At 42.1% G+C, this 19,099-nt stretch overlaps 1 protein-coding gene across 2 annotated transcripts in view; it reads left to right on the top strand.

Moving 5' to 3' along the window:
- Nucleotides 1–2,686: 2,686 nt before the first annotated feature.
- The window catches only part of KLF8 (Kruppel-like factor 8), a 74,909-nt gene continuing 58,496 nt past the window's right edge, over nucleotides 2,687–19,099 (top strand). The window contains exon 1 of one of the 2 annotated variants that reach the window (XM_005885036.2): nucleotides 2,687–3,264. Coding sequence is in view for 1 of the 2 variants with exons in the window: in XM_005885034.2 (XP_005885096.1) it covers nucleotides 5,141–5,153 (13 nt within the window). In the remaining variant the exon portion in view is untranslated. Of the gene's footprint in view, nucleotides 3,265–5,079; nucleotides 5,154–19,099 lie in introns of those variants that run through there. The other variant, XM_005885034.2, reaches the window with a different exon arrangement.

Genomic DNA, 19,099 nt, shown 5'->3' with positions numbered 1-19,099 from the left:
CAGTGTCATGACCGAACATCAATTTACTTTAGGAAACACACTGTAGTGCAGTGATGGTGAACCTTTTGAGTTCTGCGTGTCAGCATTTTGAAAAACCCTAACTTAACTCTGGTGCCGTGTCACATATAGAAATTTTTTGATATTTGCAACCATAGTAAAACAAAGACTTATATTTTTGATATTTATTTTATATATTTAAATGCCATTTAACAAAGAAAAATCAACCAAAAAAATGAGTTCGCGTGTCACTGACACGCGTGTCATAGGTTCGCCATCACTGCTGTAGTGGGAAAGTGTTTCTATCTGGAGCTATACTACCTGGGTTCAAATCCCAGCTTTACCATTTCCTAAGGAGGTGATTTTTGGCAAGTCATTCTCTCTCCTTGGGCTTTTGTTTTCTCACCTGTAAAATGAGGATAATAATAATACCTACTTCATAGGGAGGTTTTGAGAATCAAATTAGTTAATGCATCCTTAGAGGTATGAGAGAGCATATGCAGATATTCTGACTCCAAAGTAAGAAACATATCTAGAGACAAAGCTGCCCTTAGTTCAGATGACCAGGTCCTCAACAACTATGTTCCCTAGCACTGCTTGACAAAGCTAAGGACACTTCAGCCAACCACTAGCAATAAACCGCAAACCCTAAAAGCCAATATAAAAGTACATTGCTCCGGGGTCACTTCTCCAAATACCATTGCTAACTGAGCTTACGGGCAAGGTATCCAGATGGATGTTCTAAGGGAGAAAAGATGGGGTGAGTGATTCATAACAGGTGTGTCTCTCTTTGCTGCCTTCTTTTTTGCTTTGATTCTTGTTAAAGTGATAACACCCAGCCTGGACGGTGTGGCTCAGTGGTTATACAAGACCAGACAGCCCCCAAAGGAAATGTGGCACACCCAATGGAAACGCCCAGCACCTGGGCTGACCCTCAGGGTGGCTTGCTAACATGTCTCAGTGGTTGCCAAGGGTATCACTGAACCACCATCGCCCTAAACAAACTGAGGAATTCTTGGGAGGGGGCCAGGTTATCTAGGAGTAGTATGTGGTGGACAGACCCTTCTATGTATGACAGCAAGAAGGTGTGGAAACAGCCCAGCTGGTGTAGCTCAGTGGTTAAGTGTCCATTTCCTAGTCGGGACACATGCCTGGGTTGTGGGCTCGACCCCCAGTGTAGGGTTTATAGGAGGCAGCTGATCAATGATTCTCTCTCATCATTGATGTTTCTCTCTCTCTCTCTCTCTCTCTCTCTCTCTCTTTCTGCCTTCCTCTGAAATCAACATATATTAATATATATATTTATTAAAAAGTGATTAACACCCACATATATCCTAGAAGATATCACCTTCCATCATTCTTTCAACGAATATTAACTGAGCACCTACTATGTGGCAGCCGTTGTTTAGTATGCTGAGTTTAGAGCAGAGAACAAACAGATGAAGTCTCTGCTCTTACTGAGCTTATGCTCTAGTGCAGTGGTTCTCAACCTGTGGGTCGAGACCCTTTTGGCGGTGGAACGACCCTTTCACAGGGGTCGCCTAAGACCATCCTGCATATCAGATATTTACATTATGATTCATAACAGTAGCAACATTACAGTGATGAAATAGCAACGAAAATAATTTTATGGTTGGGTCACAACATGAGGAACTGTATTTAAAGGGCCAGAAGGTGGAGAACCACTGCTCTAGCGGGAGAGACTTTACCACAGAAGCAAACGCACATATGAGATTGTTTTAGACTGTGATCAGTGTTGTGATAAAAAACAAAATGGAATAAGGTCACAGAGAATACCTGGGCCATGGGAGTTACTTTAATTTGGGTGGTCAGGGAAAGCTTCCCTGAGATTAAAACAATATTGCAGTCCACCATAGGTAGAACCAGATAGAAATAAAAGGAATGCAAAGTCCCTGAGGTCAGACAGATCAGCATATTGGAAAAAAAAAAGATCAGTGTGGCTAAAAGAGAGTGAACAAGGTTTTTATAAATCAAGTCAAAGAGGCAGGCAGGGGCTGGAACTAAAAATGGTGGCGGGGCCAGGGCGGTGGTAGCGGAAATGGTGAGAAGTGGTCAGATTCCGATTTTGAAGATAGGGCCAACAGGATTTCTTGAAGAGTCGGAGTCGAGGATGGCTCAGGAATTTTTGCCCCGAGCAACCAGGTATTTTACCGTACACTGGAATGGAGAATGGTATTGCACATGATTTCTGATGGATCATCTGGAGTTCCCCTAATTGTGGAGGGCACTGCAAGGCCCTTCTCTGCCTACTTAGGCAGTGAGGGGTGGTGGGGGGCTGCTGTTTGGGGTGAGTTAGAGGCATGAAACACATTTCTGGGAATCCTCCCCTTCTCTTCCCCTATTCTGGTCCGAAATATGGAGACTTAACACAGATGAGATTTAGAGAAGACTTGAATATACCGAGTCAGGCCAAACCAAGAGGCCCCAGAGACAGGGGATCTGCTGTAGCCACTTCAGTCCAGAAACTGTAAGGAAGTGGGCGGCGCCAGAGAGGGCGCTGCACAAACTTTCTTGGCTATCTGGAGCCAAAGGAGCCACTTTTTTTTCCTTTTCTTTCTTTCTTTTTTTTAAAACCAGAAACAAAGTAAAGAAAATAGATGGGGTAGAGTATGGCGTGGCCTGGCCGGCCCGGAAGGACTTTGGGTGGAGCGGACTGTGAAAGCTTCGGGGCAGAGGGGGAGGGGGAGCCTCCACTAGCAACTAAGCTTGGCTTCCTAAACTCAGCAGAAAGGTCAGAGGAATTGCAGGAAAGGCCAGGCGCCCCGGCATTCTGTCTGCCCGCCAAAGACGGACGAAAACCCAAGTTGTGCGATGCAGCTTTAAAGGGGCTGGTGATTGACAGAATGTGTAGCAGTGGATGGGGTGGAGCCGCTGGGTGGGGTCTGGGACCGGCAGCTGGGAGAAACCAAAAGGAAGAAAAAAGAAAACCATTGCCCCTGATTATCGCTAATGCCGGGCGGGGAAAGCTAGTCAGAAAGGGAGGAAAAGGAGGGCTTTAGAGCTCACCTCCACTCCCACCCACGGTCAACTCTCTCCAACCCTTCGGTCTCCTTTGGAGATCATTAAAATCGAGTGTACACCGGCCCTGGTCGGTGCCCATTACCTCTAACTCGCCACTGAACTAGGTTTGCAGTACGAGGGAGTGAGGACCCCGAGTCCATCAGCTCAACCCCAGCCCCGCCCCGTCCGTTGGCCCTGGCCCCAGGCTGGGAGGAGAGGATGCCTCCGGAGGCGCAGAATCCAAAAGTAAGTCCCTTTCATTTTGCCTACCTACCCTTTTTCCCCCTTCCTTTTGCCCCCCTCACTGGGGTCTCCGCTGGGCGGCGAAGGAGCCACCTTATAGAAGGAGACTCTTTCAAGGAGGATCCTGAGGGTGGAGCAGGGTGGGGTAAGAAAGGGAGGGAAGGGGAGGAGGGGTGGCGCTAGGGGAGCTGCCACCCCTGACATAGGCGCGCTCAGAGTTGGATGTTTGTATGGTTTGGTGCCTCGATTGCCCCTCAGATCATTAGAGCCTCGACTTACCCTCTCCAGGAGTTCTTTCTTTTTGTCACACTCCAGCATCCTTATCAGGTTGCTTAAAGCCTCTAGCTGTGAGTTGGGAGGGCTCCATCTTGCCTGGCTTCTTAAAGGGACAGTGCACTGGTTCAACTGAGGGAAATCTGTATTGGAAATTCAATTTCGAGAAGGACAGCCGTGACTCGCCTTACTATGACACTCTGAGTTTTGGGGCTATTTGCATGGGAAGGATAGCTTTTTCTCCCCCATACCAACCTCCACACTTGGTTCTAATATCCAGCTGATTATCAGGATGCGCACCCTGAAGTTGCACATTAGTTAACTGCAGTCAATTGAGCAGTTTTAGGTGGATGGAAAATTTTCTGTTTCCTAAGAGGTGCCATGGCAATGCAGATGACTTGAAAAAAAAAAAAGAATTCATTCTACAAATATTTCTTGAATGCTAAAGTCATTGCCTGTGGCTGATCCCACTGCTGAGCGGTGTCTATTACTATGTCAAGACCATGTCGAGTGATGCCACTGACTCCTTGCTTAACAGATTGGTGGCCAAGATTCCTTCTTAGGATATGGAGATGTATGTTGAATTTGATTCCAACATTTACCAAGCATCCATCACGTGAAAGTTCCAATGGTTCCCGCTTATGTTTTTCCTGTAGTGCCAGGCAGCCACACGCCCAAGCTCAGGTAGCTGGGAGATGCAGCTGGAAGAGATAAGAACTCAAGGCTAAATGGCATGCAAAAGGCCAAGGGTAGTTTGCTTCAATAAGGAAGCTAAGGCCACCTTGGATGACCTGCCTTGCCCATGTCCATGTCCAGTCAGGAAGATTGTGCTGGGGAGAAGGGCTTCACCAGCTCCCTTCTGAGGTTAAATAAAGAACTGGTGTGGTGGAGACTTGTTAGAAGGGTCTCGGATGGACCAGTGGCATCTCTCCCATGTTTGTCTCTCTCATCTTTCTGCTTAGGGAGAGTGACAGGACTGGGTGGAGCCTAATGATATCCCACAGGTTACAGACATGAAAACGTGTTGTTTGAGGTTTGAGGGCTAGCATTTCACTCTGAAAGTTTCTGTTCGGTGGATGGAATGCCACAGCTCCCAGTGCTCTGCAATTTACCAGTTCAGCTGTCTCTGGTATTAAATGCAAGTCACAGAGCTCCTCCCTTCTTTAATGTGTTGGGTTTCATTGCATCCCAGTGCCAACTCCCATCAAGGGCATGTGTTAGATCTAGGTTCCTAGGCAACATTTAAGTAAAGCACCTTCCTCCATCCCCTCTCTCCTCAATTGATTTTCCAAACCGCCAAGTGACCTTATTGTGAGCGGCCATATCATTGAGTCCACTGGATTCAGATAAAAAAAGAAAGCCTCACTTAGAGGTATTTCCCCCTAAAGTCACTGGCCTATGGGCTCCTATAAACAAAGGAAACATAAATTCAACTGGCACTCTTCCTTACTTTCGTCAGTGGGCGTACAGTCTTGACGCAGAGCCAAGAACCACTTGTACATGTCACACCCACTGAAGTCTGCTATCCACACCCTTGCATGGAGGGTGGAGAAGCAACTATGTGTTGGTGCCGTACCCAGCCTCCTGCAGTTGGTATGCATGGACTATGTTAGGAACAGGTATGCTTCCATTTTCACATTGGATTGTCCCTTTGTGTTCATATTGGTTTGTTTTCCTTTGGGAGAATTTCTAGTTGTAGGATATGGGAAACTAGGCAGTTCGGAGCTCTCATAAAATACCATTGCTGAAATATGGTTATTTTCTTCCTAGGACAATGAAAGGGTTGTGAACCCACTAACGGCTCACAGGCAAGCAATAGAAATCCTTTCCAAGGACTTCTAGTGACTTCCCCAGAGCGATTTAAATTGTTTGCTGTCATTCATTCTGCTTCCTGAGATTGCGGAGAATTTCTATCTATTTGGAGGCAAAAGGCTTTCGGGGGGATACTTGTAAAAAGGATATTTTGTGCTTTCTCTGTAGTAGAGAGTAGAAGTAGAAGTAATTTTGACCCTCAAGTTCCCTTCTCAAATGCCTGTATCTGGTGACCTAGGCTGTTCGTGCCTAGACTAGATCAGCTTGCCCGTACATTTACTTTGGTATGAGTTCTTTCCTGGTTGTTGCTCAGCCTTCAAGGACGAGGAGCTGTGATAAACAAAGGTATCAACACAATGTGCATTGTGATATGATGCTCTTTAATTAATTCATTGAACAAATATTTAGTAGGAATCTACTCTGTGTCATCACTGCACAGACTGGGGAATTTTATCTAATGAGGGTGTGTTGGTGGAGGGGAAAGCCAATAAACAATAAAGGTATTTGTTGGGTGGGGATAAGGTGGGAGAAAGAATAGAAGGCATTTGGGATTGGGGAGATATATTTACTATAGTGCAGTTAAAGAAAATTTCTCTTATACGGTGGTATTTAAAAATATACCTGAGTGAAATGAGAGAGCCAGCCATAATGCCTGAGGGAATGGGGTAGTAGACACAGGAAAGAGAATGTGCAAAGGCTTGATGTGTTCAGGGAATTGAACCCGGGACCCTTCAGTCTGCAGGCAAATGCTTTTATCCTACTGAGTAGGACATGTGGTCAGAGGGACATAGAGGGCCTGATCATATAGGACCTTACAAAAATTTTGACTTTTATACCGAGTAAAAGCCATTTTTTAAATCTTTATTGTTTAAAATATTATAGATGTCCCCCTTTTGTTTCCCCAGTGACCCCCCTCCCCTTCAGACCTTCACCACCCTATTGTCTATGTCTACGGTTATGCATACAAGTTCTTTGGTTGATCACTTCCTACCCCCTCACTCCTGCCTTCCCTCTGAGAATCATCAGTCTGTTCCATGCTTCTGTGTCTCTGGATCTATTTTGTCCATCAGTTTATTCGTTCATTAGATTGCACATATGATTGAGATCATGTGATGTGATACTTGTCTTTCTCTGACCAGTCTATTTTGCTTAGCATCTCCGGGTCCCTCCATGCTGTCTCAAAGGGTAAGAGATCCTTCTTTTTACAGCTACATAGCATTCCATGGTATAAATGTACCACAGCTTTTTTATTCACTCATCTACTGATAGGCACTTGGGCTGTTTCCAGATCTTAGCTATTGTAAATAGTGCTGCTATGAACATAGGGGTGCATATATTCTTTCTGATTGGTGTTTCAGAATTCTTAGGATATATTCCTAGAAGTGGGAGTAAAAGTCACTTTTAAAGAAAATAAGTAATCAACAATTATTTTACTTAAAATTCTACTCTAGAATATCAATATGGTTTATGTTTTTATGCTTTGGATAGAATGTTTCCTTTTCTTTTTTTAAATCCTCACCCGAGGATATTCTTCCATTGATTTTTAGAGAGAGGGAAAGACAGAGAGAAATATTGATGTGAGAGAAACACATTAATTGGTTGCCTCCTGCAACCGAGGTGCGTGCCCTTGATTGGAATTGAAACCGGGACCCTTCACTCTGCAGGTCGACGTTCTATCCACTGAGCCAAACTGGCCAGGGCTGGATAGAATGTTTCTTTAAAGATAAAACTTAGTAAGCTTATTGCTGAATTCATGTCAACTGATACAATTTAATTTCATACTAACCATTGTTGTATAATACAATTACCTGGAAAAGGTTTCGGACACATTTGAAACTACTTAGATATAAAAAGCCTTTTCAATGCACTTGAATAAGAAATCACAATAAATTTATTAGCACTAGAAAAATATTTAAGCTTTTAAAGAAAACTTCACAAGGTTCTACTCTATCATGAAACTGTGAAAATTATTCACTTGGAATTTTAAAAAAAAACCTTTCAGTCTCTTTGGCCTCACAAGATTTCTTTTAAGCTATTCTCTGTCCTTCTCCCCAAGTCCTTCCCCGTGGGGAAGTATGTTTTGTTTGATCCTCACAATAATGTCGTGAGGTAGGCACTATTGTCATCTCCATTTTATAGCAAGGAAGTTGAGACGTGGGAAAGTAAAGTACTTTATTTAAGGTCACACAGTAAGTGGAAGAGGATCCATTCTCTCCTGTACCTTCTAAGAAGTTGTTCCAACAGCTTTCTTCTCTCATCTTCACTTTCTTTTTCTTCTTTGATTCTCTCACCCATCCAAACATTCCCACCTAATATATAGTATATAACTAACATTTACTGAAGACCTACTGTGTGCTCAGCCCTCTATACACTTTACATGTATCAATTCATATAATAAAACAATCCTATCCACTATATACTGTTATTTCCCCCGTTTTTCAGTAAGGGAAATGGGGGCACAGAAAAATCAAGCTTTTGTAAATAATGCTGCAATGATCATAGGGGTGCATATATCCTTTTGAATTAGTGTTTCGGGGTTTCTTTGGATAAATTCCCAGAATTGGAATCACTGGGTCATAAGGCAGTTCCAATTTTAATGTTTTTTGAGGAAGCTCCATACTGCCCTCCACAGTGACTGCAGTTGTGGAATTGTGCACCTGAAGCTATGATTTTGTTAACCGGTGCCACCCCAATCAATTCAATAAAAAGGGGGAAAGTTTCCAGAAATAAACAATTCATAAGTTAAAAAAAATGAAGCAACTTGCTCAAGAAGTATAGGTAGGATTTGGATAGTCAGAGTGGAAGGGAAAGGGCATTCTAAACAGAAAGAATTGTATAGCCAAAGGCAGCATCAATACAATGTGGGCCTAGAGGACAATGGAATAGGGCTAGAGAAGGGCTCTTATGAGGTTAGATAACTCTACTTTTGGTGATAATATAGGTGGGGCAAAATTAGCTGCTGGAAAACCAGGAATGTCAATATTCTTCCTCTATAGTGTCTCAGGGAAACAGCCAGGTTTCAACGAATGTTATTATCTAGCTCATGTTACCTGATGCTCAGATGGATGGTATTATGTTCTTTGGAAAGTTGTTCCCTGAGCTGGGGACACTTTTGCTGGTCAATGATGGCATGGTAGTAGAGCAGAAAATATTCAGAGGAGTTTAGAGTGCTTTTTGCTGCTGTAGAGGAATGTGATCTGTAGCTTTGGTTTATTTAAACCTGACTATACATTAACCATGTCTACATATATAAGGCAGATAGCTTTGAAAGGGGGAAGCAACATTCATTCATTCATCTTATTTGCTTTTTCAACATACATGCCCTGAGAACCCTATGTGTGGCCAGCTCTGTGCTACAGGCTGGGGTACAAAAATATATTACCTCAACCTTGCCCTCGAACTCAGCTGGGAGACAAAGTTACACCAAATAAGTAGTATCTGTTCACATACTGTACGCAAAGGACCATGTTAAGCCCTTTGCATGTTTCTCGTGTAAATTCATCATGGGATTTTACTCATTTTGTTGATAAAGACACTGAAGATTACAGGTAGGCTGAAGAAACTCAAGGAGGGAGGAATTTGGAAATTGACAAGTAAGCAAATCATTAACATGAGCAGGAAAGATGTGGGTGACATTAGGGGTCAAGGAGTCAGAGAGGACTTGCTAGAGGAGTGATGCTTGAGTCTCGAAAGAGAAATATGTGTTTTCAAGGCAAGTAGAGAAAGTAAGGACATGATAGAAGGAATAGCATGTGTCAATGAATGGAGGTTCTAGAGAGGTGGTGTATTTAGGAAATAGTGAGCATAAGAATGTTCTGGGTCAGTGGCAGGAAAAAAAGACTGGAAAAGTAGACAGAATCAGGACACAACTATAAATAAAGGAGTCTCTGTTTTTTATAGGCACAGTATTAAGAGCGCTTTCCCCAAAAGTCATTCTTTACTTTAAAAAACCTTAGGGATTACATAAACAGCTGCCTCGTGTGCTAAATAGAGAAACTAGAGACATCTTTAGCACCGTGTCATTCAACAGAGACCAGAAAATTTTCTGGGGCCGGAAGGTAGACACAAACCTGAGTACCCATTGAACCCCCAAGAGTCATTGCAATCAGGGAAAAGGGGGAGATCTGTACTTTCTGGGAGGCCAGAGTAATAGTATGGCTGCTAGTCAGATATTCAAACAATATTCATAACAACAACAAAAAATAACAATAATAAGTGTGACAGGTATTCCATTTGATAAACGGAGAAACTACAGCTCTTCAAATCTATGACCATACCTGTAAGGAAACTGGGAAAATTCTGCTAATAATCAGCAGAACTTGAATTTGACCAGATAGTTTGGCTTTTGCAATCCACATTTCTGATCATTATATGTTTAGCTAGCTAGTCAGCAAGACCAAAAGGAAATAGATCAAGGTGGGCCCAGATATCAGTGTAATGCAGTGCACAAATGGGTATACATGAAAAATATAGTAATAGATGAAAGATTTAGGAAGTAAGGAAACAGCAGGTGAGACAGGAAGTTTGCTGACTGAGGTCACGATTCAGGGGTCTGCAAACCACACTGAGGCCACAGATATACTTTATATTGACAATGTTTTCTAGAATTTGATTTCATTACCGGTGTATACGAGTGGAATTTTTCACGTGAAACGGGTAGGGAACGTCTCTTCTGCAGGCCGTATAAGACCCACGAAATCATTTGGTCTGGCCCTGCCAGGGCATTAGGGGTGAGTTAATGAAATGTTTGACCAAATATAGCAGGCTAATTTTTAAGTGGATCATTTTGTATGGCCTGCGAATGATGTTATAAATATCCAAATGGCCCTTGGCAGGAAAAAGGGTCCCCACCCCTGATGTAAAATATAGGTTTGCAACTTTCTTGAAAAACTTGAAATATTTCGCATCACTGGGCCTAGACTGCTGCATGGTGACAGTCACCAGGAACTGAGCAGCAGCTGCCCCTTTAGACATGTTATTTATTCATTTCTATCCTTTAGTTGCAAAAGGCGAAACCAGCTGGAGCTAGTTTAAGCACAAGAGGAATGTGACTGACTCTTGGGAATGAACGGGGTTTTGGAAATGGGAAGTTGTTGGGAACTCAGGCTGTTTTTATTTTTTATTTTTTCGGTGTCTCCTATCTGGTTCTCTCTGCATGTCAGCTTATTTTTTTCTCACTTAGTAGAGGAGAGCACGGAGTGGGCAAGAGATAGCTTCGTTATCTCCTAAGTTCATATGTTACAGTTCAGTCTCATAGAAAGGTACTGGCTGGCTTAGTACCAATGACCAAGTCACAGGGAATGGGCACTGATCGATCGAGTCAGTTGCCTACCCCTAGATCAGTGAACTTTGGCCCAGGAGGCTAGGGTTATGTAATAGAAGCAAGGGGCACACATTTATAAATCAGATAGGAGTTATAAGGGGATCGTTATGTGTGGAGCAGACACTTCCAAATATATCCCCTGTACCACGGATATTTGGGTTCTACTCACTTTGTGGTAGCTTCTTGTGTTCTCTTGGAGGTCTTTCAACCTACTGCAAGCCTGGCCTATCTGATCTGCTTGCCAGGTTTAGACCTGTTATTTTGGGAGGGTGTAGGGTTCACTGCACCCACATTGTTCTTATTACAAAGCAATTTGAGGCCCAAATTGCCAGAATACCCTACCCTGCCTTTCTTTTAGCACTTTGAATCCCACAGGGCTTCCTTCCTCCAGTCGCTTAAAATCACCTTATTCATCATTATAATGACCTGAGGCCACTGAATAAGGCCTGGTGACTGCATTCTGAAGGTTAATAGCCCTGGATGAAAAGGGGGCAGGCAGGTCTAAAGGAGAGCGGCTAATGGTGATGTGCTCAGGACTGAAGAATTGGCAAAAGTTCCATTCATAAGTGTAATGCCTGGGCTTTAGAATTAGACAGGATGACGGGGATTGACTGTGTTTTTCTTCTTGGATTCCTTTGACGCAAAGAGCTTTCCAAGTTTTGTGGTTCCCAGCTGAGGCTTTGGACACTTCTTGTTTCAATGATTTTTTTTCAATGACTTCAAAGTTCCCTTCCGAATACTCCTTACAAAAGTAGCAGTTGATGTAGAAAGATTTCACTCTCAGCCCAAGCTTTGGGGTGCAGGGATTGCTAGTCCTAGAGGGTGTTGAGAGGGAAGCTCCCCCCCCCCCAACCCTGCTCCTGAACGTACTGAAGTAAGCTGCCCAGTCTGAAACTATTCTCTCTCAAGATCATGAGATGGATTCCTTCCAAAGGAATTCAAGCTCTGCCCCAGTCCTGCAGCCTCTTCTGGCATTTGCTTTGCCTTTTATAAATAGAATAGAATTATCCTGACTTCCTCAAGCAGAGTTGCTTATTGCCAGGGTAATATTCTACACTCTTCAGTGCAAAGAGAGAAGAACTCAGAGCCAAAGCCAGGAAACTTCCTAGAAAGAGAAATTTCACTTAGGACATTTGAAATCTGAGCAGACATTGGTTTGCTTTCTTTTTCCTCTTTATTGAAGTTAACGTTGCAATAAAGTGAGTATGGTTCTGTTACTTTGGATCCTCTCTCTCCTGCCTCTAGCTCCTTTAGTTGGCAGCTTAAGACAGCGTTTATTGCAAATGCCAATAAAAGTTAACATTTATTGAGCAATTACTATATGCAAGACACTGCTCTAAATTCTTTACAATACCTATCTGGTAATTGTTATGATGATTACATAACACATAAAAGTAACGAGCATATAATGTTCAGTCAGTAAATGGTAGTATTCATATATGTGCTATCTTCTCTCTTCTCCCTTAAAAAGTACTTGGATTGGGTTCACTATAAGCTCACGCTTTCCAATCTCAGAGGGAAAATCCTGGCTGCTTCACCATCCTTTCATCCAACCCCACAGTAACTGATCCAAGATTTTTAAATATTTTTCAACTGCCCATTCATACCTACCCCCAACTTTGGCCTCCTTAACTTGCTGATGAAATTGCATAGATTCTCTCACTTTCCTTTCACTTCACTTAAGTCAGTACTGCTCAAGCTTCAATGTATATAAATCAACTACAATTCTGCTTACAATGCAGATTTTGAATCAGAAGGTCTGGGGTGGGACCTGAGGAGATTCTATATTTCTAACAAATTTCTGGGTGATACAGATACTGTTGGGTGGATAACATTTTCTGTAGCATGGCTCTAAAAAAGACCAAGGTTCACCAATATCTCTCTCTCTCTCTCTCTCTCTCTCTCTCTCTCTCTCTCTCTCTTTTTTATAGATGAAGAGACTGAGACTCTAACTCAAAAAAGACAAATGCACCCTAATGTACCCTAATGTTCATTGTGGCATTATTTAATTCTTTACAATAGCCAAGATATGGAGACGATCTAAGTGTTCATTGATAGATGAATACATAAAGAATCTATATATATAAAAGGCTAATATGCAAAGTGTCCCCTCGGGAGTTTGACCGAGAGACCAGGAATTCAATCACTTGCTATGACGTGTGCTGACCACCAGGGGGCGGCATGGGATGAAGGGAGGCCCTGGCTGGCAGCCAGCAGCCAGGGAAGGGAGGCCCCACTGGCAGCTGGCAGTCAGGGAAGGGAGGTCCTGGCTGGCAGTTGGAAGGCCCCGATTCGCCCTGATCACAGGCCAGGCCTAGGGACCCTATCCGTGCATGAATTTCGTGCACCGGGCCTCTAGTGTGTGTGTGTGTGTGTGTGTGTGTGTGTGTGTGTGTGTGTGTGTATTTAGCCATAACAAGAAAGAAATATGTAAGTGGATCTTGAGGGCATATGATAAATGAAATAAGTCAGACAGGGAAAGACAAATACCATATGATCTCACTTGTATGTGCAATCTAAAAATAACCCTCATAGATACAGAGAACAGATGCATGGTTACCAAAGCAGGGTGTGGGGAATGGCAAAATGGGTGAAGGTAGTCAAAAGGTATAAAGTTCCAGTTATCAAATAAGTAACTCACGTGGCTGTAATGTACTGCATGATAATTATAGTTAGTAATGCTGTAATGCATACTTGAAAGTTGCTTCAGGTCTTATGTTTGGGTCTTTGATCCATTTTGAGCCAATTTTTTTATATGGGGACAAGTAATAGTCTAGCTTCATTCATTTGCATGTGGCTTTAAATTTCATTAATATGTGGGATAGAAAACTGAAAGCAACAAATTAACAAACAAAACCCATAGACACAGACAACAATATGGTGGTTACCAGAGGGGAAGGTGGATAGGGGTGTAATGAAGGGTAGAGAGGGTCAAGTGTATGGTGACAGAAGGAGATTTGACTTTGGGTGGTGAACACACAATGCAATATACAGATGATGCCTCATAGAATTGTACACTTGAAGCCTATATAATTTTATTAACCAACTAGTGGCCCAGTGCATGGATTCGTGCACATTGAAAGGAAATTAATTAGAAGAAAGATTCATGTGGTAATTACATTACTGCAAAAAATTACATGTCAAAATAGTATATATACTATAGTATTATAAAATTCAAATACAAAATATTTTAATATCGCTATTCACCCTTTCTCTATAATAGAGGTGTGAGAGATGAAAGAAAATTAGTAAAATGTATATGAAAATAATATATAAATTGATTAGTAAATAAACAATAACAACATGATTTAAAAACAACCAAAACATGATATAAAAACAACATTAATAAAAACAATGACTGATAAATTGATTAAACTTATTCTAATATCTCCCTGTATACCACATTAAGAGGAGTAAAAACACTTTCAGAGTGCTTGACTAATTTAATGTCACATACACGCTCTTCGAACTCGAGAGAAAGCAACATATAACTGACGATGTCCGAAAAAAGGTTCAGGTAGGAATATTCTTCTCTGTCTAGAGTTTGTCCTTGTGATTTATTAATAATGCGTGAGTCAACATTTATTTTTAAATTGCCAGTGTGCGTCATATGTACTGGCTGGTCGTCGGATGGACGGTCAGATGTACGTATGGTTAGTCACTTAGCCTTTTATATATATAGATGTCATCCCAATAAATTTAATTAAAAATGTTAAGTGATTTTCTCAGGGTCATACAGATTGACAGCTGTCAGAGGGATGAGGGGTTAGGGGGCTGGATGAAGTAGGTGAGGGGATTAAGCAAAAAAAACCTCATAGACACAGACAACAGTATGGTGATTACTAGAGGGAAAGGGGGTGGGGTCAAGTGGAAGAGGGCGAAGGGGGATAAATGGTGATGGAAGGAGACTTGACTTGGGGTGGTGAACACAGTACAGGGGATGTATTCTAGAGTTGTACACCTGAAACCTATATAATTTCATTAACCAATGTCACCCGAATAAATTCAATACATTTGTTAAAAGAAAAAAAGCATGATTTAACATAATTCGTTTCTCCATCCAGCGAATGTAGCTTACACACCTGCTCTATTGGACTCTAACTTTGTAATTGTCATATTTTGGCTTTCTAAGAATAGTCACTATATCCTTCTGTGGTGTTCCAGGGCAACCCTGTCTGCCAAAGGCTGGCCATCTGCATGAGGACCTCCTGAGATGAGAATTTGACTAGATGAACATGTGGCACACATGATGGAGAATTCTATGGGTCACTAAGAAGAGCTGGTTGTCCTGAGCCATTTCTGACAGAGAGGAGATTTCCAAGTGAATGATTGCAATATGTGCAGTTAGAGGGTCAGTTAGAGCATCAAGGAAAGTAACATAATGTAGCGATTAAGAGCAGAGGCATTGGCCCTAACCGGTTTGGCTCAGTGGATAGAGTGTCAGCCTGCAGACTGAAGGGTCCCAGGTTCGATTCCAGTCAAGGGCACATGCCTGGGTTGTGGGCTTGATCCCCAGTAGGGAGTGTGCAGGAAGCAGCCAAACAATGATTCTCCTTCATCATTGATGTTTCTCTCTCTCTCTCTCTCTAAAAGTATGTTGTTTTTTAAAAAAAGAGCAAAGGCACTGGAGTAAGTAGACAAACCTGGGTTCAGTCCTACTTCTTCTACTTTCTGTGTAGGACCTTAAGCAAGTTGTTTAGCCTTTCAGAATCTCAGAATGATGATATTGTACCTAACTCATGGGGATGTGAGGATGAAGTGTGCTAGTGCATAAAAGTTCTTAGCACAGTCACACCAAGTGATAGTTATTTTTGATCCTCCAGCAGTATCCCCCACTTCCAGGTAGCTAAGCCCTCTGGAAAAATTTTACAAATTTTGTAAGGCCTGTCTCCAAGCCTTTCCTGATCCCCTTCTCCTGTGACATTTATCCAATTTTTTGCCTGACAATTATAAATATACTTGCCTCATCCCTCCTTGCTAGACTGAAAGTATCTCAAGGACAGCGATGATATCTAAGTCCTTCCACAAAGACTAACAGAGTGCCCTGCTATGATATGGTAGACACTCAATATATGTTGAGCCAAGTTAGATTGAACTGATTTATCTTTAAAATGTACTTACAAACAAGTACCAGCACTTTTTGTCATGTTGTAACTCTGCTATTGGCCTTAACATCCCTTCTTTCCAGAGATCCAACATATGTTTCACATTGATTGTTCCAGATTATTTGGCACAGATGTGAGTTGGGAGTTCACAGTTTCCAAGGAAGGATCTTTTCTGTAACACAGCAGGTGATAGAGACCAAAATGGCAACAGACACTGTCAGGTTAATTCAATAAATATTTATTGAGGGTGTTATATGTAAGATTGTGCTAAATCTATGGGGGTATGCAAAGCTCCAGGGGAGAGAAGGAATGGAGGGGTCTATTTATTTTAGGGAGGAGTGAAGATATATAAATTCTGACTCTTCTATACTCTGAATGTTTGTGACCTCCCCAAATCCATATGTTAAAATCCTAACCCTCAAAGGTAATGGCATTAGTAGGTGGAGCCTTTGGGAGGTACTTATGTCATTTAGGTGAAACCTTCAAGAATGGGATTAGAGCAGGGGTCCTCAAACTACGGCCCGCAGGCCACATGCAAATACAAATATTGTATTTGTTCCCGTTTTGTTTTTTTACTTCAAAATAAGATATGTGCAGTGTGCATAGGAATTTGTTCATAGTTTTTTTTTTAAAACTATAGACCGGCCCTCCAACGGTCTGAGGGACAGTGAACTGGCCCCTGTTTAAAAAGTTTGAGGACCCCTGGATTAGAGACCCTGACACATAGTGGGTACTCAATAAAAAGCTGTTGAATGAACAAAAATGGGATCAGTGCTTTACAAAAGAGGCTCTAAAGAGATCCTTGGCTCTGCCACCATGTGAGGACAAGGTACCAACCATGAACCTAGAAGAGGGCCCTCACCTGACTATGCAGACACCTTGATCTTGGACATCTCTGCCTCTAGAACTGTGAGAAATAAAATTCTGTTGTTTATAAGCCACCCAGTTCTGTGATATTTTGTTATAGCAGCTGAACAGACTAAGACACTACCTATGTCTACGACTAGATTCTATGGGTTAGCTTGCTTAGGCTGCCATAATAAAATGCTGCAGCCTGGGAATATATATAATTTATTTAATTTTTTGGCTAGCGACCGAGGCTTCAAAACGTTCCAGGTCTGGGTAGCTAATGAATGGTGTGTGCGATGATTCTTTGGAGGGGTGAAGACTGCCTAAGGACCTTGATAGATTTGTTTTAAAAAATTTAGAGCAGTGGTTCTCAATCTTGGCTGTATTTTGGAAACACCTGGCATGGGGATTTAAAAAATAGTGATGTTTGGGTCCCAACTGGCAGATATTCTGATGCCATTGGTCTGGGGTGCCTTTTGGGCACTGATAGTGTTTTAAGTCTCCCCAAGTGATCCAAATGTGCAACCAAGGTGGAAAGTCACGGCTTCAGAGTCATGTTTCTGAGGGAGCCCAAAGTGGTTTGGTTCAGGTCAGAACTTCTGGCTTGAGTAAGATAAAAATTAGTCTATTTATTTCAAGGACATTCCACAGTATGATTTGGTCATCTGTTTCTTGGAGGGAAAAATAGTCTTTCATAACAGAATCATTATCATGACTCTAAGGGATTCATTTAATCACTTGTATGTTTATGCAGGAAACATTGAAAAAGACTATATTCATTTTCTATTGCTGCTTTAACAAATTACCACAAATTTGGTTTAAAACAACACACATTTATTATGTTATAGTTCTGGAGTTCAGAAAGTCTAAAATCAGGGTGTTGGCAGGACAGCATTGTTTCTGGAATGTCTAGTGGATAATCTATTTAATTGCCTTTTTCAGCTTCTAGAGGCTAATCCTATTCCTCGGCTCATAGCCCTATTTTCCTGACCTCTCCTTTTGTTGTCACATCTTCTCTGACTCTTCTCTCTCTCTCTAACAAGGACTCTTGATTACATAAGAAGCATCTGGATAATCCAGGACAATCTCCCCATCTCAAGATCCTTAATTTAGTCCCATTTGCAAAGTTTCCTTGGCCATATAAAATAACATGTTCATAGGTTCCAGGGATTAGGATGTGGGCTTCTTTGGAAGATCCTCATTGAGTCAACTACGGGGACTAATGATGACAGTGGCACTATGACTGCGAGTATTTACTTATGTCCTCTAAGCCACAGGACAAACACTTAATGCTTTTTCTTTCTTTTTTTTACCATGGACTGGGTCCTATGCTCAATGCATTAATGACTTTATTTTAGTTAATGTTAGGAGATGGCTACGACTAGTATCCTCATATTTCAGATGACAAAACTGAGACTAATAGAGATTAAGTGACTTGCTCAAATCATATAACAACTAGGCCAGATTGCAAACCCAATGGTTCAGTAACCTAACCATTGCGCAATACAATTTCTTCTAGTAACCCTGACTTTAAGGGCCTAGGCCAGTGGTCGGCAAACCGCGGCTCACGAGCTCTTTGGCCCCTTGAGTGTGGCTCTTCCACAAAATACCACGTGCGGGCACGCACGTACAGTGCGATTGAAACTTCGTGGCCCATGTGCAGAGGTCGGTTTTCGGCCTGGGTGAGTCTATTTTGAAGAAGTGGCATTAGAAGAAGTGGGGGGTGTCGGTCTGTCAGGCGACGGGAGACGCCGCGCAGGCCGGCCACAGGATATGCAGCGAGGCGTGTGCGATTCATGCAGGAGTTGAGGATGGGAGAGTTGGAAGGGGTCAACCTCAGCGAACGTACCTCAATCAGATTGAGGATGTTTTTAGCCAAGGCCAGCTTAGGAGTACCCTAATTAAGTTAATAACAATGTACCTACCTATATAGTTTAAGTTTCAAAAATTTGGCTCTCAAAAGAAATTTCAATCGTTGTACTGTTGCTATTTGGCTCTGTTGACTAATGAGTTTGCCGACCACTGGCTTAGGTGAATTTTTTTTTCTGAGCCTCAGTCTTGATTTTTCTCATCTAAAGATAGAAACAAGACAAATACATAAAGGGGCATCTTCGGAGAATTTTTGTGAATGGGAATAGGTTTGGGAGCCAACAGGAAAAGTCTCTTTACCATGCTGACAGACTAATCAAAGGAATCTTTATTGCTTATGTATTTTGACGTGATGCTATAATAATGATGACAGAGGTGGGCTTTATCACTTACAGGAGTTCGGAGTGGCTTTAACTCTTACAGGCCTTGAGGGCAGGCATTATGATCTAAAATATATTTCAGTTCACCAGATGTAGCTTTAGTGGATTGAAATGGTACCTGGGTAAGCAGAGTCCAAAGCTACCATTTCCATAATCACATCACTTACTAAGTACTTACTTACCTTGTGTCAGGCAGGGTTCCATTGGATATTCGTGACAACTCTATA

The sequence above is a fragment of the Myotis brandtii genome, unplaced genomic scaffold, assembly GCF_000412655.1.
Source record: "Myotis brandtii unplaced genomic scaffold, ASM41265v1 scaffold889, whole genome shotgun sequence".
Taxonomy (NCBI): Eukaryota; Metazoa; Chordata; class Mammalia; order Chiroptera; family Vespertilionidae; genus Myotis; species Myotis brandtii.
The sequence above is the reverse complement of the archived record's forward strand: the minus strand, read 5'-3'. Positions and strand labels throughout refer to the sequence as shown.